The sequence below is a fragment of the Anguilla anguilla genome, chromosome 2 (assembly GCF_013347855.1).
Source record: "Anguilla anguilla isolate fAngAng1 chromosome 2, fAngAng1.pri, whole genome shotgun sequence".
NCBI lineage: Eukaryota > Metazoa > Chordata > Actinopteri > Anguilliformes > Anguillidae > Anguilla > Anguilla anguilla.
In genome coordinates, this window is record NC_049202.1 from 58,414,941 (window position 1) to 58,437,745 (window position 22,805).

A 22,805-nucleotide genomic window follows, 5' to 3' on the forward strand; every position below is an offset into this window, starting at 1 on the left:
GGTATGTCTGACTAAGGCTTCTTACAAATCCTGCTTCCTCCAATTTTGTCACAACTTTTTTGAATAGTTCGTCATTCCGCATTTTTCTTCCATCCATGTATTTTAGGATATTTAACTCCTTTAGTTGCGATAGCATGAAGTTGGTCTCCTTGTCCGTCCAGAAATGTGTTTTTTTGGCCATGATACTAGGGAGGGCAAAACGGAGCTTTAGAATGTTACCAGCAGTGTATGTGCATGAGCTCGACAATGCATTTCTCACAGAAAAGGTTGTTTGTCGCCTTTTTTTAGTTCATTACAGTGGTGATAGAAGTGACAATAATTAAGTGGTACTGTGCTGTTAGCCTTTATTGATCGCCGTACAAGGTTAATGTGAAGCACAATCGGACAGCAATAACCCATAAAAATGTACTTTGAATGGCAGGCTGCTTGCTTAATGTGGTAAATCTGAAAAACATTCGATTATAGTCAGTGGCACCGAAATTTTCAGTCACACCCTCAATAAATGGCACAAGTCCCTGTAGAAGATTGAATTAAATCTTTTAAAGTTATATAATTTCTGAAACGTTATCGATTCTGCTTGGGTTGACCACCGTGAGCGTAAAGTTGCTATGTAAATTACGGAACATGTGCAGAACGCCTAGGCCAATTGTAGTTCGATTGAAGTGTATACATGCCATAGTAAATCAACCCCAAACCGCATTAATTAGGTATGTTAGTCCGACTTTGAAAAATTCGACTTTGTACGATTTCAGTCGGACTATGAGGTTTACATGATTTTTAAAAGTCCAGTTTTAGCCGGACTAATACAATAAATCGACTTTTTCAAGCATCATGTAAGCCCACTGAATGTGAGACTGTTGGAGGTCGCAGAAGGTGGAAAATAGCTCCGCTGATCCAGGTACGGTCGGAATAGAGGAGGCTACCGGTTAGAGATGGGTATTTCAGAAATACGCAAAAAGAGAATTCAACATATGGTCTGTCCCAATGCATGTAAACATTTTGTGAAACACCCAGATGTAAAACATGGGATCTTTCTCTAGGGCAGTGGAACAGTAAATGAACAGGAAGCTTTAAAGTAAGCAATGCTTTCCAAAAATTTCTGAATATGATTGTAAACAAAAGTAAATGTATCCCATATGAACATTTCATCAAAGCAAATGAAAGTTGTCTGGCTGGAGTTGCTCTCTCTGAAGCATTGGCAAAAACGCAAATCTGAAATGGAAAACAGAATAATGATGGTGATGGCGATGACGATGAGGATAATGATGGTGGTGATGGTGATGGTAATGATGATGGTGATGACGATGATGACGATGGGGATGATGGCAAAGATAATAATGATGATGGTTGTGATGGTGATGATGCAACAGACAGGAAGGCCAAACCAGCTGAAATACAGTGAAATGCAGCTAGTGACATGCGTTACAAGGCTAATTCCATTTTTCACTAAAGAAACTGCAGCCTTGCAGTCCTTGCTGTAATAGAGCATGCTAAGCTTGAGGCAGTACTGCTGACACACGGGGATAATTTAAATCCACCACACCTGGGACAATCCAGGCAGACTGCAGCTCACACACCAACTCTGTCCATTTTTACACAGCTGAGTGTGTGTGTATGTGTGTGTATGTGTGTGTGTGAGCGTGTTTATCTGTGTGCATGTGAGTGTGTCTGTGTGTGTGTGTGTGCATCTGTGTGTGTGAGAGGCAATGGGTGTGACTGTGTGAGTGTGCATGTGTGTGCGTGCAGCTCCCTCTCTCTCCCTCCCTTTCTCTTTCTCCCTACCTCCCACCCGTCTCTCCCTCCCTCCCTTTCTCTTTCTCGCCCCCCCCCCCTCCCCTTGTGTAATTACTCAAGTTAATTACAGCTGAACCTGATTTGAATGTTCTGAGGGAGTAACAAGGGGAGGCTGCACAGCGAGGAGGAAAAGGGGGGCGTAATGACGTCCAAAATGTCCCCCGGATATCATCAGTCAGGTCAGCGTGTTCTCTGAGCTCACCCCCTGACCCCGCCCCCCCCACCCAGAGTAACTCTGAGAGCAGGAGCAGAGGGCTGCTAATTTCCTAACCCTCCTGAACCCAGCTGCAGGTGCTCCCTCGTTAAACTGCCCCTCCCTCCACCCCTAACGGGAGTTTCGCTCCTGCGGATCTCACAGGCAAACACGGCCAGTCCTGCTAAAAGGACCTCTGTCCACCAATAACGCGGTCAATAAAAAAATTTCTACAGGAATCGTTTTCCGCATCATGGAAAATGACAGCATCCGTTAATCTAAGCGATGGAAAGTCCTCGGACATGAACGTGGGTCTTTAGTCTCCATGCCATGCATAGCTATATCAGGCACAATGTAACACAAGGGAGTAAATCTTCCAGTAGACACTGAATTACATTAAATGTGACTAATTAACAGTCTGTTGCAATTCAGGGGCTGTAATTTGTAAAGAAAACAGCATCCCCTGGGGTCTGGGGCCAGGGCTGATTACAGACTCATGCAGCTTGGCGTGTTTTTGAGCATTTTAGATGCAGGGTGCATCGCAAGAACGCTCAAAGAAATCATAGAAATCATTACTGCAGACCGGCATCACTCAAGGCCATGGCCACAATCAGACGCGTATACATCAGAAAAAAGAGAGATTTGACTGGAAGAGATGTCAGACTCCAGCAAACAGATTAGAGACTATATTCATAAAGCATCTTTGAGTAGGAGAGCTGATCTGGAATGGGCTTTCCCCATTACACATCAGAATCTTTTCCAATAGAAACTGTATATCATTGCAGTAACTCTGTATCTCATATGAAGGGAGAGATGGCTGATGGGTGGCTGATATATTGCACTAATTGTGTATAATACCACTGCAACAATGATTTGGACTAGTATTCATAAAACATCTCAGACACCCAAATGGACCTGGGGCTGTATTCATAAAACACATGGAGCTTCTGTGATGCAAGAAAAATTTCAGACTTGATCTGACAATAAAGTATTATCATCATCATCATCATCATCTCAGACACACAAAGGGACCTGAGTCTGCATTCATAAAGCATCTCAAATGGGCCTGATGAACCCAAAGGCCAAAACTGATCCTAGATCAGCAGTCCTGAAAATATCAGGTGGTGTTTTATGAATACAGGTGTAGATTGTTGTGTTGTTGAGGATGGCGTTCACACAACACCAGTCTGTCCACATTCACAAAGCAGACTTTAGCCGAGCACCGAGGCCTTCTAGTGAACACATGATCTCACTCCAAAAAGGTTTTATTTGGCCACAGAAAGGAATCTCAACGGCATAGTACTCTAACTTTATCTTCTGTAGTCCTGCTGGTGATCACACCGCATTCTCAAATCGCCGTGGCGACAGGGCTCTCAGATGGAGTTTGTGATGACTGTAATCTCACTTCGAGCACCAAGTGTGTTCCTGTGTGTGTGTGTGTGTGTGTGTGTGTGTGTGTGTGTGTGTGCGTGCATGCGTGTGAGTAAGAGTGTGTGTGTGTGTATGTGTGTGTGAGAGAGAGTGTGTGTTCCTGTGTGTGTGTGTGGTGTGGGTGTGCACGCACATGTGTGTGTGTGTGTGTGTGTCTGTCTGTGTCTGTGTGTGAGTTTAGAGAGAGAATAAGAAAGTGAATTGTGATCTTTATTTGCCTGCTTGGTTTGTTGCAGACGCAAGCTGTACTACATATTTTCTTTATGTCAGGATGGTACTGGTGAATGTGTTTTTGCCAGAGACCACATGCTCTGTAATGCTCTATACACACTACATTTAAAATTACTGAACAATCCTGTATAGCTGATATTTCATGTTTCCTTTTTACAAGATTTGACAAGTTAACTGCCTTTGGGGGAAACATTTCCCTTTGGAATGTTCTCTCAAAACAGAGAGGAATTAACCTGTATTTATTAAAAATAATTAGTTGTTCCGTTTGTCCAAAAAAAATTACATGAAAAATGAATTAAGAACTGTAAAATAAAATGATGGAGAAATAGAAACATGAAATAGCTTCATTTAGTTATAATGGAGATACTTACAATCACACACCTAACACAGTTTGTAGTTAAATTACTAACACAGCTTACACAGTCACACACCAAACACAGTTTATACAGTTACATACCTAACACAGTTTACGAAATTACACACCAAACACATCTTACAATCACACACCTAACACAGCTTATAAAGTCACACACCAAACACATCTAACAGTCACACACATAACGCAGCTTACACTGTTACACACCTAATATATATATATATATATATATATATATATATATATATATCCTTTATTTAATCAGGTAAAAGTCTCATTGAGATTAAAATCTCTTTTTCAAGAGTGACCTGGCCAAGAAAGCAGCATAAACATTGTTACAACAATAACACAAGAATACAAACAGACAAATACAACTGTCATACAATGCAAATAAGTGAACACAATATCCAGTTAAAATGCAATACAAGGTCAAGGACATAAACAGGTACAATTTTCTAAAATTAAAATTTAGGAGCAATCACAATGACCAAGAGTTCTATTTTCACAATCCTTTAAAATTGACTTCCCCATAGTAATTAGTTCTGACAATTTCAGATCCTTCTGTACCTTATTCTAGGAAAAGGGGGCAGCTTTTTTGCCTAATTCTGTCCTAACTGTGGGAACCAACATCTGCAGCACCTAACACAGCATATACAGTTACACACCTAACACAGCTTACACAGCAACATATCTAGCACAGCTCACTGTTAGAGGAACACAGGGGGGAAAGTGGCTCTGAGGCGTTAGCATGCTAGCCGCAGACCACGCTAGCCCGCAGGCGTGTCCTGCCCCTTCCTCACAGGTGGGAAAGCTGTGAGGAAGTGACGGATGAAAGCCAGCCAGACTGCTGAGACTCCCCGCAGACAGACTCATTAAAGCCAGACTGACGACCCAGAACAGCCCTGCAGGCTGCGGCTCTGGCCAGGAGTCGGGGGACGGGGGGGGGGGGGGGGGGGTTTCACCATCTGCGGCCAATGGGTGTGCCTGCAGCGGCAGCATTTACCCGCAGAATGGCATCACAAACACGTGGTTAGAATGTTCCCAACTGAAGATTCTAAAGCTGATGTCACAATCACCACTGGCAACTGAAAGCAAAGGAGTTCGAGAATATTGACGTAGAATTTTTGGGAAAAAAAAAAAGATTAAAAAAAATTAAAATTTCCAGAAAACCCTGCCCTTTAAAGGGTCAAATCCTGAGGTAAATGCCGCTACTTATCTGCAGTCATAATTTCAGTCTTGTCCTCCTGACTCGAACCTGGATTCTTGTGTTCCACAGGTGAGGTGGTTGTGGAGTAGGTAGGTGATTAAGACAATGCCTTAGAATAAGGCATGTCTTCTGTGGCTTTAAGGGGGCATATCCTTTTCAGTACCTTATAAACCACACCTCTTAACATGGCACTGGTGAAAAAAATTTCAAATAAAAATGAATGAATAGTGATAGATAATTGAACACGTTTTTTTCTGGTTGATTTTCATATGGCAAGCAGCATCCACTGAACATCCCCCAATACAGGGGACTATGTCCTTTTTAATAGGTAGAAGTGACCGGAATGATTTAGCACTCTGGTTTAATGTCTCACCCCCAAAAACGAGTGAAACTATTGGTTTGATACCCAAAATCTCAGGGCCTTCATTCAGCACTTATTGTGCCTTGTATCATTGTCTTGATGTTGCAGCTTGTAATGCCTCCTTGTCTGACTCAGCATAGATTAGATCAGAGTAATGTCCACTGTGTGAACTACACTTGATGTATTCATGGCTATGAATAACTGTACAAAATGAAAATTGTACCTTATCGTACCTGTGTTTGTAGTTGTTCCAGTGACCTTTGGTATGCACTTATTGTACGTCACTTTGGATAAAATCGTCTGCCAAATAAATGTAATGTAATGTACTGGGGCCCGGTTGGCCAGGTGAAGATCGTCGATCTTGTCGAGCAAATAAACATCATGCTGCAAGCTTTAGTACACGCGAGCTAACGGAGACAACAGGAGCTTTTAACAGAATCTCCCAGGGAAAGCAAACGGAGAAGCGGGGCTCAACTGGCTTCCACTCACGACCGGGTGCTCTTGATCTACACAAAGGTGTGCTGGGAAACGCGAGCCATTCGCACGTTCGCATCCACCTCATGGATGTCTTCAACGGACTCAGAATCTGAATCTAACGGAATACCAAACGGTGTCACTCACACTTGGATTTCAAGACGGCTGGACAGTGCATTTGGCACGACAGTTTTACCAAATTCTCAGTAAAATGTCCTGGGTTAATTAAACATTAAGCAGTGTTATTTAAACTCTTAACAGATAACATTTTGTCCCACAATCCTAGAGTGGAACCACATAGCCTATTAACTGTTCAGATTCGAATTAGCAATGTTAGAGTTGAATTAACACTGGGAATTTTAATGTGTGGGTTTTTATGAGAAGTGTTAACGCACCAATTGCAAACCCCTTATGGAAATGAAATATATCCAAAACTGAAATAAACATATAATCAATGTGCTGTAAAACTTCACAATGTATTTGCAAAATATATGCAAAATTTTGAGCTACTTCTCAGAATTTTGTGATTTATTAAACTGCAGCTACAGTGAGCACCATAATTCATTGGACAGTGACACATTTTTTATTTTGGTTCTGCACTCTACCACTTTGAGTTTGAAAGGATACAAATGTATCGTTACAAAGGACAATGTGGTTTAAGTGCAGACTGTCAGCATTAATTTGCTGGTATTATCATACATATCGGATGAACCGTTTAGAAATTTTTTGTACATAGCCCCCCCCCCCCCCCCCCCCCCCCATTTTCGGGCATTAAAAAATATTGGTCAGTTTAATGTAGAACAAAGTAATCATTTTTCATATTTGGTTGCATATCCTTTGCATGCTTGAAGTCTGCGATGCATAGACATCACCAGATGCTGGGTATCTTCCCTGGTGCTGCTCTGCCAGGTCTGTACTGCAGCCATCTTCAGTTCCTTCTTGTTTCTGAGACTTTTTGCCTTCAGTCTCCTCTTCAGCATGTAAAATGCATGTTCAATTGGATTCAGATCCGGTGATTGACTCAGCCAGTCAAGGATTTTCCACTTTTTGGCCATCAAAAACCCCTTCGTTGCTCTAGCAGTATTTTTTGGGTCATTGTCTGGTTGCATGATGAAGTGCCGTCCAATGAGTTTGGAGGCATTTGGTTTTATCTGAGCAGACAAAATATTTCTGTAGACTTCAGAATTCATTTTTCTACTTCTGTCTGCAGTAACATCATCGATGAAGACAAGTGAGCCCATTCCACTGGCAGTCATACAGGCCCAAGCCATGACACCCCCTCCACCATGTTTCACGGATGAGGTGGTATGCTTTGGATCATGAGCATTTCCTTTTTTTCCCCACACTTTTCTCTTTCCATCACTCTGTACATGTTAATCTTTGTCTCATCTGTCCCCAAGACTTTGTTCCAGAACTCTTGGGGCTCTTTTAGGTGCTTTTTAGCAAACTGTAATCTCGCCTTTCTGTCCTTCAGGCTTATCCGTGGTTTGCATCTTGTGATGTACCCTCTGTAGTCCTGCTGGTGTGGTCTTCTACGTATGGTAGACTTTGACACATCTACACCTGCATCCAGGAGAGTGTTTTTGATCTGTTGGGCTGTTGTCAGGGGGGTTTTCTTCACCATAGAGAGTATTCTCCGGTCATTCACTACAGTGGTCTTCCTCGGTCTACCGGATCTTTTGACATAATTGAGTTCACCAGTTGTTTTTTTCTTGTTAATGATGAACAAAACTGTTGATTGGGGCATGCCCAGGGTTTTTGCAATGTTCCTGATTGATTGATTTTCATTTCTGAGCCTTATGATGGCCAACTTAATTTGCATCGACACTGCTGTCTTCCTCATGTTGTCACACCCTAACAACAATCTCCCAAGGCAATTTCAAAGTCTAGAATCAAGACTAGACATCAACAGCTCTCTTCTGCATTCACTAATGACACAAATGAATACACCTGCCTAACGAAACACATCTGTGAAGCCAATTCAACAAATACTTGTAGTACCTTAAAATGGGATGACCATGTGCTGTCATTTCTAAACAGTTCATCTGATATGGATGAAAATACCCTCAAATTAAAACTGACAGTCTGCACTTCAACCTCATTGTCAAACCTTGACAAACTCAAAGTGCTAGAGTACAGAACCAAAATAACAAAAAAATGTGTCACTGTCCAGTGAATTATGGTGCTCACACTATATGATAGGAGCAGTATGATAGTTTAATATATAACGGATCCAAATATCTATTTGGAAAATGTAATTATACATATGATATCTGATATATATGAAGCACATTTGCAATATATTGCTGTGCAGTGTATACCTTTTGCGTAAGGTTTATGTCATAACATTAGAGCATTAGAGTGAAAAGACAGGTCGCGATAGGCGCAGTAATAGGCAGTCGGATAACCACGCAGCTGAGTAATAATCCAGTTATCAGACAATGTTGAGTAAGGAATGGGGGGATGGGGGATGGCAGATCATGCATATACTGTATATCATGCATCCTCGCAAATAATGCAAGGGCATATGAGTTTATGTCTGAATTGCAATTAGCAAGAAGTTTTATAAACATCCTGAATTAAACTTGCATCCGTTATATAAGTTGCTGAATTGTCCTCTTCAGATTGACAAACCTGGTCTATGCCAACTCAGCAAATCTATACATCTCATGTAAAATTCAGAGATAATATTAGGTGGATAACTGAGACATGCACTTTTGGTCGTTTGGTCACCCAGAATAAAGTTATTACTATTTTTCCAGATGTATCTATTACGTCTATGTCCAGGTCTGCATCTGCGCAGTGTCCACATACCTCCCACTAGTATGAGAGCATTAAGAAGCGATGAGGAGCACACACTTTTAAGGAGCACACACTTTTGTACACACATACTGCACATCTTTATCATACACATCGTTAATAGCACATGAAAAAATGTGAATTTAAAAACCAGCCCCCTTGAAGAACTGAAAAACTCTATTTTTATGCAATAGGCAGAACATGTCCTGGTTCTGCTGTTGAACATAAAGTTCACTTCGTACAGTGCATGTAGCTTAATTGGCCACAAATATAAAGACCGTTGCTAGTTTCGCCCACAGTCAAACACGTTCGAGTAATGTTTTGGTTTTCTTGTACTGCCCTCTTGTCTGTCTGGTTATTTGACATAAAAGCATTCGTGCAGCTAAAGCGCCGCCACAAGTCTTTTCAGTACAGTAAGGCTGTGTTATCTACATTTTACCGCTAGGGGGAGAAAAAGTTCCACGTGTCTTCGGTAGAGCTCACAAAAAAGTGCAAATCGAATCGGCCGAACAGAGAGGTGAATGGCCAGCATTCGACTGAATACTTACAATGTACTTTGCAACAAGCATTTTGTATGTTTAAAAACCATTTTCTTTTAGAACCTACACGTTAAGGAAGCGGTTTGGGGCTGCCCTGTAGTTTTCATTGTCACCAAAAAATTACCATAACTTTATGAAAATATCACCCCATACAACAGTACCCCAGTGGTGTTTTCATTAGTCCAGAAAGAAGAGCGCCCCCATCTGGCTCAATACCACCACTTAAAGAAGCGAGGACATCACAGCAGCTTAGATTAGCTCGAGCCATCGGGAAATATATAATGTTCCTCTCCATTTCGTCATTTGGATAACTACCTTCGTTTTTCTACAAAAAATAAAATTAAATAAACAAATAAACAAAAGCCTCTTGATGTCAAAAAGCTTCGTACCAATTAAATTCCGTTATTGTGAACGAGATAGAGGAGCCATAGAGGAGCGCAGAACTGCGCTGTGGGCAGTGACGTCACCGCCTTGAACGTCCGTAAACAGCTCCAGCTGTTCAGCCCTTACGCGCGAACCTGCCACGGTGACTGGAGTTTGGAAGTGTTTGTTACTGCTGTGAGCTAATCGGAACCACATCAGTTCCCCTTCATTTACATCTGCATTCCTTATTATATCAACTCTCAAGCTTTCAATGTTTCAGATCTAAAACAGTCTATTGCTGATCTGATAAACTATTGCTTACTGTTTACCAGGAGCGCTTTATGTAACAGCCAACGCACGGAATGGCCACATTTGTGTTTAATTTATAAGTGTTTATTTTGTTTACTAGACTAGTATTTTAACGTGTAAGCGGTGGTAAAATTCCAAAGATTTGAACAAATACCATGATAGCAGCATTCCTGTGTTTTCGCCAGTTCGTCGTTTTTCAACACACAGGGACTGCGTTTTCTACCGCGATACTCCACGCATTACGCACGGGGCTTTGTAACCGCACTGCCCGAGTCAGCCGAGCTCCTGTGTTAAGTAACCAGACCTACTGCCCGTGCCATGTGACTTCACAACTCGCTCTCCGGGGCTTCGTCTTATCCGCTTTACTTCAGTTAAAGCCCGACTGATCCACTCGGTTGGTGACCACACTAGGACGCAAACTCCGAAAGGGAACCATGGCGAGCGACGGACAGAAAGTAGTCCTGATCACCGGTTGCTCCTCCGGGATCGGATTACGGATCGCTGTGATGCTCGCGAAAGATGAGAAAAAACGTTACCATGGTGAGTATACCCCCTCACCGTCCTGTCTTCTCGTGGTTTACTTTAGTTGCGCTCACTAGTCTGTAGTACTGGTTGTGCCTACATCGTGTGAAAAACCGCAGAGAAATGTATCTCTACATAGATAGGATGTAATTCCGTATGTTTTTCCCATTATAAATAGTCGCTACAAAATAATGTAATCATCACATTTCCAAAAATCTGTTTAGTTTGATCTACAGACGATTCTCGGGTGTTTTCCTCCGTTTCAAGGGGTTTTAAAAATAATTCAATAAATTGTACACTGACTGAAGATTCCAGCTACAATGTTTTAGCACGTAGCTTCAGACAAGTTAAACAAGCACATTAATACTTATCTTGAAACAGTTTTTTTTTGTTGTTAATGTTTTTATTTTTGTATTTTTTGTACAGTCAATAGCCATGTACAGCTTGTGTAAGATCCTGTGGACATGTAGTCCTGGAGATGTGCATTGTTCTGCAGTTATATATATATATAAAAAAAGTAAAAGTCTTTAACTCTATTGCATGCCCCCAATATAATATGTCTCCAGTAAAAATCTGTCCAGGCCCAGGGCTTTGGCAGTTTGATGCAATAAACACCATCATTACTGCACATTTGACACTGTCAGTACTCTCACTCTCAATCACTTTCACTCTCACTCTGTCTCTCTCACACAGATAGACTGATATATATATATATATATATATATATATACACACACACACACTCCTGGGCAAAATATAAATAAAAAATGGGCAAAGCCCAAAATGGCAAAAAATAAGCTTTTAATGGTCTTAACAACAAATCATTGGTCAACAAATTAGCAAGAATTAAACAAATGCACTCCTGAGACCTCCTGTGCCACCATTTGCTTGTTTACTTTTGCTGAAGTGAACTGTTTGGGGAAAAGCTAGAAACAGGGAAATTCACTTATTCAGTAGGCAAATTAACATAATGTCAAATAAAAGAGTCATGTTTTGTATTTGGTTGCATATCATTTGCATGCGATTACGTCCTGGTGTCTGTGACCTATCAACATTATCAGAGTCTGGATATCTGATTTTCAGGTTGTCCTACAAGCGATACAAAAACTCTTTGCATTTGAATGGATCTCTATGGGAATTGGGGGGTGGGACTAGATACAGCTGTAAATTATTCTGATACAGTATGGAACACATTTGTTGGCTAAATGGCTTTAAGTCATCAAGGGTCCAAGGTATGAAATGAGCCTCAAACCACCGTGCTGCTGCCAGATATGCAGTAGATACTACAAGCATTGTTTCTCCTGATTAATTTTCCTGTTGAACTCAATGGAAAAAATATTCAGGAGAAACAATGCTTGTACTATCTACTGCATATCTGGCAGCAGCATGGTGGTTTGAGGCTCATTTGATATATATATATAGACACACACACACATATATACATAGTATATAATCTATCATCTGTCCCCATGCCATGTACTGGCTTGACTGCTAATCAGTCCAGTATTGTGGATAGTATGTTCTCGGGGGTGACTGGGACCAAACATGGGCTGACATTTCTTTTAGCCCCTTGTCGGCAGTTGAAACACCCCAGAGACAGTAAATGATGGGGTACTGAATGAGACGCGCTCCACGTTTTGGACAGTCTTTACCCCAGGCCCGGTATGACTTTCTGGTACCCTTTTCCAGAGTGCAGAGTATGTTGTCCTGGCTACTGTGGATCTCGGCTCTGGTGGAAAATAGCCAATAAGACCTTTGAGATCCTCCTGTTGCTGTATCCCTGGGGGAGGGGGGAACAGCGAAGGACAGTCAGTCCAGGCCGCCGGGCGACTCTCGGTTGGCATGGCGGCGAGTTTCCGTTTGCGGTTTACAGCTGGTCACGCGTCTTATCCCTGCTTAACCTTATTCAGACCCCGGGGCGGGCCTGGGGAGATCTGAGCTCCGCACAGAGCACATAAGACCAAAACCGCACTGTGTTGCACTAAGAGCTGGAGATAATGCCCAGCCCTGTTGTACAAGGAGAGAAGATTAGGCCCACCGCCCCGACATTAGAGTGCAAGAGGTTAGGCCGAACCGTGCTGCGCAAACACAACAGGTACTGCCCTCTGGTGGTGACTCGGGAGAATAAGCAGTCCGCCGCTTGCGGTTCTGGCAGGGTGCAAAGGCGGGGCTGGTCCTCTGCTAGGAACCCATTTAGTTTCTTATTGCCCCAATTAGACGCCGGCATCTGAAAATAGCATTCACTTGAATTATTGCGTTCATCAGTCACTGATTCAAGGTACACTGCTGTAACACCTACACCGGTGGAAAACACAGACTCTTTGCACTTTGATACAAAAAAACCCGGTCTTTACCGGTAAAACCACTTGAGATAAAAGGAATAACAAGGCAGTCCATTAGGTTGATGATTATGGTATTTCATAATCCAATAACTGTCTGCAACAAGTCACACAACTGCTGATACTACAGTGATACAACAGAAAAAAAATCATGTGTCCCATGTGTTGTATTGAGAGGGGATTGGACAGCGGTGTGCTGTGTTTTGAGGGCATTGGACGGAGTTGTGCTATATTGAGAGGTGATTGGACAGAGTTGTGTTGTATTGAGAGGGGATTGGACAGAGATGTGTTGTATTGAGAGGGGATTGGACAGATCTGTGTTGTATTAAGAGCAGATTGGACAGAGGTAGGAACTATGCCACATGCTAAATCTTCAGTATTGTTTTCCTGTTGTAGCAGTAACAGAGTAAGCTGTGCACCTGTCGGTGGCATGCTGTGTGGATATCAGTAGTGCATTGGTGCTGTGTGGATAACAGTGGCGTTAGCATCAGTGCTGCATGGATAACATGGCATTAGCATCAGTGCTGTATGGATAACAGAGGCACATTGATATTGTATCAGTGTCACTTGTATTGGTATCAATATTGTGTCAGTTTTGGGTCAGTGTCAGTGCTGTAGAAGTGTATGCAGGGTTTCCCCCAGAAAAGTTGTTAGGCCCGGTGGCAAGTATCTTTTGACAGGGCCCAGCGGCCCGGCGCGGGCCGGCAGCCAAGTGTCGTTTTTGATGGGGGCCCGGCGCAGGCCAGCGACAGACTGATGGCAGCATTAAGGTAGGGCCCTATAGTCTCTGTAATAACAGAATCACGGACGGAATCGCGGAATTGAGAATTTAAAAAAGCTATAACACAGATTCCATAGGGCCCTACATTAAGTCAGTGCTAAAAAGCTGACTGGAGATTTGAAAATATGACTGTAATGTGAATGTTGTTATAAATAAGTCATTTATTCAACACACATTAAAAAAAATATAAAATCTAACAACTATTTACAGCATAGCAGAGTCTTACAAAGAATCTGACAACAATGTACAGTCTTGGAATGTTGTGGTTTCAACAACAACAAAAGAACTTAAATTAAATTAAATTAAATTAAAATAAATAATATCAAAGTTTTTGCACTCTACAAAAAACTTGAAAAAAGTCCTGATTGGCTACTAATTCTTACAGCCTTGGAATGCTGGGCACATTTCAACAACAAAATAAATTAAATAAAAATAAATAATATCAAGGTTTTTGCACTCTACAAAAAACTTGTATTCAAGTCCTGATTGGCTACTGAATCTTACAACAAGCCTTGGAATGCTGGGCACATTTAAACATTTAAAAAACTGTCTAAGGTTTTTTGGCTTTTACAGTAGGCTACCTCTCCTCCTTGACATTATCCCTAAATGGCACAAAGTAAGTATCTGTGTTACTGACTGTTTGGCTAGCTAGCTAAGTTAGCTACATGATCACGTTGTCATAAAATTTTTCCCAACCGTGAAAACTGACTGACTTGTTTACATTTTGGACAGATGTGGCTCATCAGTAAATCAATCGTCGTTTCCGTAGCACCACTTTAGACACAAGCAATATCGAAAAATCCTGAAATTTCTTCTTATCGTGAAGAGTGCCTGACCCTTAACCATAGCGTTTTTTCCCCAAAGATGGTATTTCTAGATATAGCCTAATTTTGCCACTGTGTTAACACATTTTTACGGTTGCCGGTCAGGTACTATTCACCATAAGAAATTTAAGGATTTTTCCGATATTACTTGTGTCGAAAGTGCTGCAATTTACTATGTAGCCACATCTGTCCAAAATGTAAACAAGTCAGGCAGTTTTCACGGTCAGGAAAAATTTTATGACAACGTTGTCGTGCACATCAATGTCATCAAGCTAACGTTATTAATAAACAAGTGAACTTGTTATTTCGATGGCAATGAATAAGTCATGTAATGTTACAATATATTGAACGTTACATTCATGCTACTGTTTTAACGTTACCTACAAACTGCTTAAGTTAATATAAAAAGAATGTACTTACCGACGAGATGAAGTGATAACGCAGTTTGTAACAAGGTTAGTTAGCCTACTAAATAAGAAATGGTGGCTTGCTAGGTAACGTTAGCTTGTGTTAGTTGGAAGCGTCACTATGCACGTGTTGAACGTCACTCTATGCACAATGAGGGTAAAGAACACTGATCTCAGACCTGCTTTCCTACAGTGCGTTCACGTTTTAACCAACAGGTGTCGCTGGTGAGCTTTTCAACCGAGCCGCCCCACTGTAACTGTAGTTTAAAAAACATTTTTAAAATAAATTTTTAAAAATTAGGCTTAGGCCCGGCGGGGGGTCAACTTAAGCCCGGCGGGCCGCCGGCCTTGCAATACACTGGCGGAAACCCTGGCGGGGTCTTCAGTTTGCAGCGACTGATCCTCTGCTTGTATGTTCATGCTGTAGAGAATGATCCTCTGTGCTTTTACACAAGTTACTGAGGCTGATCCGCTGACTGCATAGATTCACTGTGCTTTTATCTGTGTGGACTGATCCTCTGTGCCTGTTTTGGCATGTATCAGAGACTGATCCTCTGTGCCTACATTGGCTTCTATCAGAGACTGATCCTCTGTGCATATATTGGCATGTATCAGAGACTGATCCTCTGTGCCTACATTGGCTTCTATCAGAGATTGATCCTCTGTGCATATATTGGCATGTATCAGAGATTGATCCTCTGTACCAATATTGGTATGTATCAGGAACTGATCCTCTGTGCCTATATTTGCATGTATCATGGACTGATCCTCTGTTCCCAAAAGGTATGTGGCAGAGACTGATTGTCTGTGCCTGTATTGGCATGTATGAGACTTATCGTTTGTGCTTGTAGCTGCATGTTACACAGATTTATTTCTATGCTTTGCTTGTGTCTTTATGGTTCAAAGGCTGATCCTCTGTACTTGTACAAAGTTGAAAGAGACTGGTCGTGTGTGCTTTTATACAGGCTTTGATCCTCTGTGCTTGTATAACCATCATTGCATTTGAGTTGCCAGCTTTGCCAATACCCTAACCTGTCTGATAGCAATTCTGTAATCTCTCATAATCTTAACCCAGTGGATTAACAAGGGAGACTCTCTCTTATGGAACCAGCCTATAATCCATTAGCCTGTGGGTTTGAGGTGAATTATCACAATGATAAACAATCACCTTTAAATCTCTTAATGTTTTGTGAAAAATCTGATTATTTAGTTTTCATTTTGTGGTAATTTGTGTCATTTCTATCATGAGCGAATGGTTAATTTTGTGAGTTTTATTTATTGAAAATTACAGCTGTGTCTTGGTAAACTTCAGTGATCATTAAATCAAATTGTTGTATTTTTTCCAGACTACCAATTCAGTAATAACAGATAAATGTTATTTTTAGAAAGCCATTTTTATGCACATTTTCTAATATAAAAATGACGTGCTTCATTTTGAAAATTATAAATCAGTTTTGTAAAGTTGCATCAGTTACTACATATGAAAACATGACTGATGTGTACATCAGAATTGTTGTCTAACGCTGGAGTAATATTTAAATTGTGTAGCACGTGGAGTAATCTTTAAGCTGTGTAGCACTGGAGTAATCTTTAAGATGTGTAACACTGGAGTAATGTTTAAGTTGTGTAGCTCTGGAGTAATCTTTAAATTGTGTAACACTGGAGTAATCTTTAAATTGTGTAACACTGGAGTAATCTTTAAGATGTATAGCACTGGGGTAATCTTTAAGATGTATAGCACTGGGGTAATCTTTAAGATGTATAGCACTGGAGTAATCTTTAAGATGTGTAGCACTGGAGTAATCTTTAAGTTGTGTAGCACTGGAGTAATCTTTAAGATGTATAGCACTGGAGTAATCTTTAAATTGTGTAGCACTGGAGTAATCTTTAAGATGTATAGCACTGGGGTGATCTTTAAAATGTATAGCACTGGAGTAATCTTTAAGATGTATAGCACTGGGGTGATCTTTAAGATGTATAGCACTGGAGTAATCTTTAAGATGTATAGCACTGGGGTGATCTTTAAGATGTATAGCACTGGAGTAATCTTTAAGATGTGTAACAGGAGCAGTCAGTCTACGTACGTACAGGGCACGCTCTCGTTTCCTTCCCTGGTGATTGGCGGGGTCGTTCTGAGTGCGTTCCCATTTTGTCTGAGGAAGTGTGTTGTTTCCTCCATCTCCCCCGTGACCTTTCACCCACTTCCCCTCACTCACATGAACTTACGCAATATGAGCACATTCCTCCCGTATGCGTGCGCGCACGTGCACACAACACAGCAGGGTCCGAGGGAGTTTGGGTTTGTGCCCGTGTGTGTGTGTCTGTGTGTGTGTGTTTGTGTATGTATATATGTATATATATCAGACTTATTTTACAGGACATTAAGCACAGGTCACGCATATACGCACACACAGGTACACACATGCACATGCACACACACACACACACACACATGCACTCACGCACATGCACACATGCACATGAACACACGCACAAGCACACACAGGCGCACATGCACACACAGACACACACACACACACGCACACACACAGCACAGGTCCTTATCACAGTTATGAAAATGTCCTAGAACAGAGCCAAAATCACTCCAGTCCAGTTTTATAAACTTCATTTAATTGGTTAATTGAATAATGAAGCTGCACTTGGTTAATTACTAACAGGGGTGTTCAGTTATTTTCTCTCTCAAGCATGATTGATGCTTTCTGTGATCTAAAACAAAATCACTGCTGTGCCTTTCCCAGAGAACGGGTGGTGAATTATGTGCACGCATGCACACACACACACTGTGACCTTCAGTGGGTCTCTGCTCTCTGGTGCATCTCAGTGTGTCCCTGTGAGTTTCTGTGTCCCCCTGTGAGTGTCAGTGGGTCTCTGCTCTCTGGTGCGTCTCAGTGTGTCTCTGTGAGCTTCAGTGAATCTCTGCTCTTCAGTGCATTTCAGTGTGTCCCTGTGAGTTTCAGTGTGTCCCTGTGAGTTTCTGTGTGTCCCTGTGAGTCTCAGTTTGTCCCTGTGAGTGTCAGTGGGTCTCTGCTCTCTGGTAAGTCTCAGCGTGTCCCTGTGAGTGTCAGTGGGTCTCTGCTCTCCGGTGTGTCTCAATGTGTCTTTGTGAGTTTCAGTGAGTCTCTGCTCTGTCCAGTGCATCTCAGTGTGTCCCTGTGAGTCTCTGTGTGTCCCTGTGAGTCTCTGTGTGTCCCTGTGAGTCTCAGTGTGTCCCTGTGAGTTTCAGTGTGTTCCTGTGAGAGTCAGTGGGTCTCTGCTCTCCGGTGTGTCTCAGTGTGTCCCTGTGAGTTTCAGTGTGTCCCTGTGAGCGTTAGTGGGTCTCTGCTCTCTGGTAAGTCTCAGCGTGTCTCTGTGAGGTCCAATCAATCAATCAATCAAATTTTATTTGTATAGCGTATTTTACAGCAATTGTCACAATACGCTTTACAGACAACCCTGGCCTAAACCCCCACAGGAGCAAGCCTAAGGCAACAGTGGCAAGGAAAAACTCCCTGTGGCAGATGGGAAGAAACTTTGGAAGGAACCAGGCTCAAGGGAGAAACCCATCCTCCTCTGGTCGGGTCAGGGTGCCGACTGGTGACCAAAATGTCAGTCAGGTTTATGACGTGGCTCAGATGATGGGTGGGGCTGGGTGGCGGTGATGGGGAACAGCAGGTGGCGACAAATGTGGGCAGGGCGGAGGCAATGACGAAAGAGGGGCTGGACCCCAGAGGTGGGGGAGACCAGACGATTCTCGAAGCACTCTCGAAGGTTGGGGCAAGAGCCCCGTTGGCAGCGTGGGGAAGAGGGTAGAAACGGCAATTAGGGAATTTGCAATATAGCAGACAGTGGGTAAAGTGGCAGTAGTGTGTATTGGGGGTACCCCGCCAGGAGTAATATATGGCTGCATAGCTACTAGGACAGGGATTGAGAGCCCATGCAGTCATGAGGGGTGGACAACCATACCCGCCTATCAGGAGCCAGCCCATGTAAAGTCGGGTCACAGCTGATTGACAGGTGACAGTAAGGAAAGGATTGCCACCTACAAAGCTCTGTGACTACAGGCTTCTCGCACCCTGTCTCCAGACTATAACTGATTATAAGCCTGAGCATAGAGGTGCATTTTTAATCTAAATTTAAATATTGAGACTGAGTCTGACTCCTTTATAAATTTTGGAAGCTGGTTCTACAGTAGTGGGGCCCTGTAGGAGAAAGCCCTACCACCTTTTAGGTTTTTGGAAATTCTTGGGACTACCAAGTAGCCTGCGTCTTGGGATCGGAGTGACCTTGTGGGCTTATAAGGTAGGAGCAGGTTAGTTATGTACACAGGTGCACGTCCATGCAGAGCTTTAAAGGTCAGGAGCAAACCGTTGAAATCTATCCTATGCTTAATGGGTAGCCAGTGAAGCGACGCTAGCACTGGTGTAATGTGCTCATACTTCTTAGTTGTGGTCAAGATACGAGCAGCTGCATTCTGCACAAGCTGGAGACTCTTTAATGAGTGTGGCAGTGAGTGCCACCCCTCCTGCCTTCCAACACACTCACGTGAGACAACCGTTTTAGTTTTTAGCACTTCCATGCTCTTTATTAAAGCCCACGGCTTTTTCTTGGAAACAACGTAACACAGGGTTTGTCTTTTGTTTCTTTTAACACTTTGTCCTTCTCTCCGGCGTCCGCTTCCAAAGACTCCCGGTCTTTTAAAAACCCCAGGCTCACTGTTGAAAAACAATCAGAGGCAATCAGCGCAATTAAACAATTGATAATTATCGGCGCTGATTACCTCCACCTGACAGTTGTGACGAAGGATCCGAGAGCCGCTCCTCTCACTCTCTCTCTCTCTGCAGCCGACGCTCAAACCACGCCCACCCCACCACAACGAGTTATTAGGGCAGCCAGATAGCAGGGCATTACAGTAATCTAACCTAGACGTAACAAATGCATGGATCAATTTTTCAGCATCCCCAACTGACAGGAAATGTCTAATTTTAGCTATGTTGCGTAGCTGAAAGAAGGCAATTCTGGATATGTTTTTTATATGGGTGTCAAAAGATAGATCAGGATCAATGGTGACACCAAGGTCTTTAATGACCATATTAGATTCAGCCAAACAACCATCACAGTATATATCATATCCCTTAATATTTTGGGACCTAAAACCAACAAAACCAGCTTCAGTGAGTCGCTGCTCTCCGGTGCATCTCAGTGTGTCCCTGTGAGTTTCAGTGTGTCCCTGTGAGATTAGTGTGTCTCTGCTCTCTGGTACGTCTCAGTGTGTCCCTGTGAGTTTCAGTGTGTCCCTGTGAGTGTCAGTGTGTCTCTGCTCTCCGGTACGTCTCAGTGTGTCCCTGTGAGTTTCAGTGTGTCTCTGCTCTCTGGTGCATCTCAGTGTGTTCCTGTGAGTTTCAGTGTGTTCCTGTAAGCGTCAGTGGGTCTCTGCTCTCCGGTGCGTCTCAGTGTGTCCCTGTGAGTTTCTATGTGTCCTTGTGTGTTTCAGTGTGTCCCTGTGCATCTCAGTGTGTCCCTGTGAGTTTCAGTGGGTCTCTGTTCTCCAGTGAGTCTCAGTTTGTCCCTGCCTCCCCTGCAGTGATCGCCACCATGCGGGATCTGAGGAAGAAGGACAAGCTGGTGGAGGCAGCGGGTGACGCCTACGGCAAGACGCTGACGCTGCAAACCCTGGACGTGTGCAGTGACGAGTCTGTCCGGGAGTGTGTCCACAGCATCAAAGACCGACGCGTGGACGTACTCAGTGAGTTCCTCTCTCCCTGCCCTGTCTGTCGCCAAGAGCACGGCCAGGTTCATGTGTGCACTGCTCATTCCTGCCCATTATGCTGCCTCACTGTGGTTGAAAACAGGAACTGCGGCCAAGTACAACCAAGTTCTTTTTATTCAGCTGAAATGTGGTTAGGAGGATATGTTGTGTGAGGGGAAGTGGTTACAAAAAATGTTAAAGTAAGGGAAACTCTCTGTCTCCCTGTATCATATGAGGATACCAGGTTTAGTGTTATTTCACTGTCTCTACTAGTATGCTTGTTTTATTTTACTGTTAGCATTGTTTTAATGCTGGCCTTACATTTGTATTAGAGTTAGTTAACTTTAGTCACGTTAGTTAGTTAGTTAGTTAGTAAAGTCGTTATGTAAGTTATCTGAAACACCAGTGCCCTTCCCTAATCTCACCATTCCTGTCTCCATCTCTCTCTTTCTCTCTGTCTATCCCTCCATCCTCATCCCTCTGTCCCTCTCTCTCAGTTAATAATGCAGGGATCGGTTTGGTGGGGCCGGTGGAGAGCATCACCATGGACGAGATGAAGAAGGTGTTTGAGACCAACTTCTTCGGCGTGGTGCGCATGATCAAGGAGGTGATGCCGGACATGAAGAAGAGGCGGGGCGGGCACATCCTCATCATCAGCAGCGTGATGGGCCTGCAGGGTACGAGGGGGCGGGGCTTCAGAATGCTGGGGCATGTCCTGACCAGTGGAGGAAGCAAGTAGTGTATGGATAATGTGGATAAGCACATCTCTGTTAGGTAATGCGTGACTGGAGAGAAAAACAGGGACATTGTTGTTGCCGTGTTACCGTGAGCTCACACACTGCCTGACATTACACGCCTGTCTCAGGTGTCGTGTTCAATGACGTCTACGCCGCCTCCAAATTCGCCATGGAGGGGTTCTGCGAGAGCCTGGCTGTGCAGCTGCTCAAGTTCAACGTCACGTGAGTGATGTCTGTCTCCTCCTCCTCCATCCCTCTCTCTCTGTCTCCCCCTTCATCCCACTCTGTCCCATCCCCCCATCCTGCTCCCTTTCTCTTCCCCTGTCCCACTCTCTCTCTCCTTCTCCATCTTGCTCTCTCTGTCTCTTCTTTCATCTCGCTGTCTCAACCCCCATCCTGCTCTCTCTGTCTCCTCCTCCATCTCACTCTCTGTGTCCTCCTTCACCCTGCTCTCTCTCTTTCTCTCCTCCCCCCTTACCACTCTTTCTCTATCTCTCTCTCACTATCAGATTTCAATGCAGTATTCTTTATTGGCATGAAATACAGTAAATGTTACCACAGCATTATGTGAACATAATAGTTTTAAACATAAATGGGGAATCAGTACTGTAACCATTTAACTATGGAACAACATAGTTACAGTATTGCTAAGGGAAACAGTAAAATATGTTTCAGTAAATGGATGAAGATGAAATGTAAAAAATAATACGTTATACTGTATTTCTTGCTGAGTGGTTCCTCTCTCTCTCTCTCTCTCTCTCTCTCTCTCTCAGTATGTCCATGATCGAGCCTGGCCCGGTGCACACAGAATTTGAGGCAAAGATGGTGGAGGACGTGTCCAAGAAAGAGTTCCCTGGGACCGACCCCGACACAGTGCACTACTTCAAGAATGTCTATCTGCCGTCCTCCGTCGACATCTTCGAGGCCCTGGGACAGACTCCTGATGACATTGCCAGGGTCAGTACGAAGCCCCCCCCCGCTCCCTCCCCCCCACACCTCAGTGTTACTGCCCCCCTGGCCAGGGTCAGTGTTCACCCACCCCTCCCCAGCACTCTCGCTCTGGTCTCGCCCACTAAATGTGTGCTGTTTCTCCATCTGGAACTCTCTCCCCTTCCCGCTGTCATTCCATCTCTGGCCACTAGGTGGAGCCTCAAGCATGTCACACAGGAGTTGTCGTTAGGAAAATCTGAGCTGTTTCTCAGCTCAACGTCACAGTATCTCACTAAAACCATTTAGACTCACAATAATATGATAACATACTGAAGTTTATTTTAATGGCACTCATCAAAAGCAAAGTTACAAAGTGCTTCACAAAAACATAAGAAGAGGGGAAAACAGAGGTAAAATCAACAAGAATAAAAACATAACAAGA

The 22,805-nt window shown here is 43.1% G+C and overlaps 1 protein-coding gene across 2 annotated transcripts in view; it reads left to right on the forward strand.

The window, feature by feature from the left end:
• LOC118219924 (retinol dehydrogenase 8-like) overlaps window positions 1–22,805 on the forward strand; it is a 29,387-nt gene that overhangs the window by 3,570 nt on the left and 3,012 nt on the right. Inside the window, exons 1-5 of one of the 2 annotated variants that reach the window (XM_035403417.1) lie at window positions 9,980–10,617; window positions 20,532–20,693; window positions 21,194–21,373; window positions 21,562–21,655; window positions 22,207–22,390. In XM_035403417.1, coding sequence (XP_035259308.1) covers window positions 10,512–10,617; window positions 20,532–20,693; window positions 21,194–21,373; window positions 21,562–21,655; window positions 22,207–22,390 — 726 coding nt within the window. In that variant the 5' untranslated portion in view covers window positions 9,980–10,511. Of the gene's footprint in view, window positions 1–9,979; window positions 10,618–20,531; window positions 20,694–21,193; window positions 21,374–21,561; window positions 21,656–22,206; window positions 22,391–22,805 lie in introns of those variants that run through there. The other variant, XM_035403418.1, reaches the window with a different exon arrangement.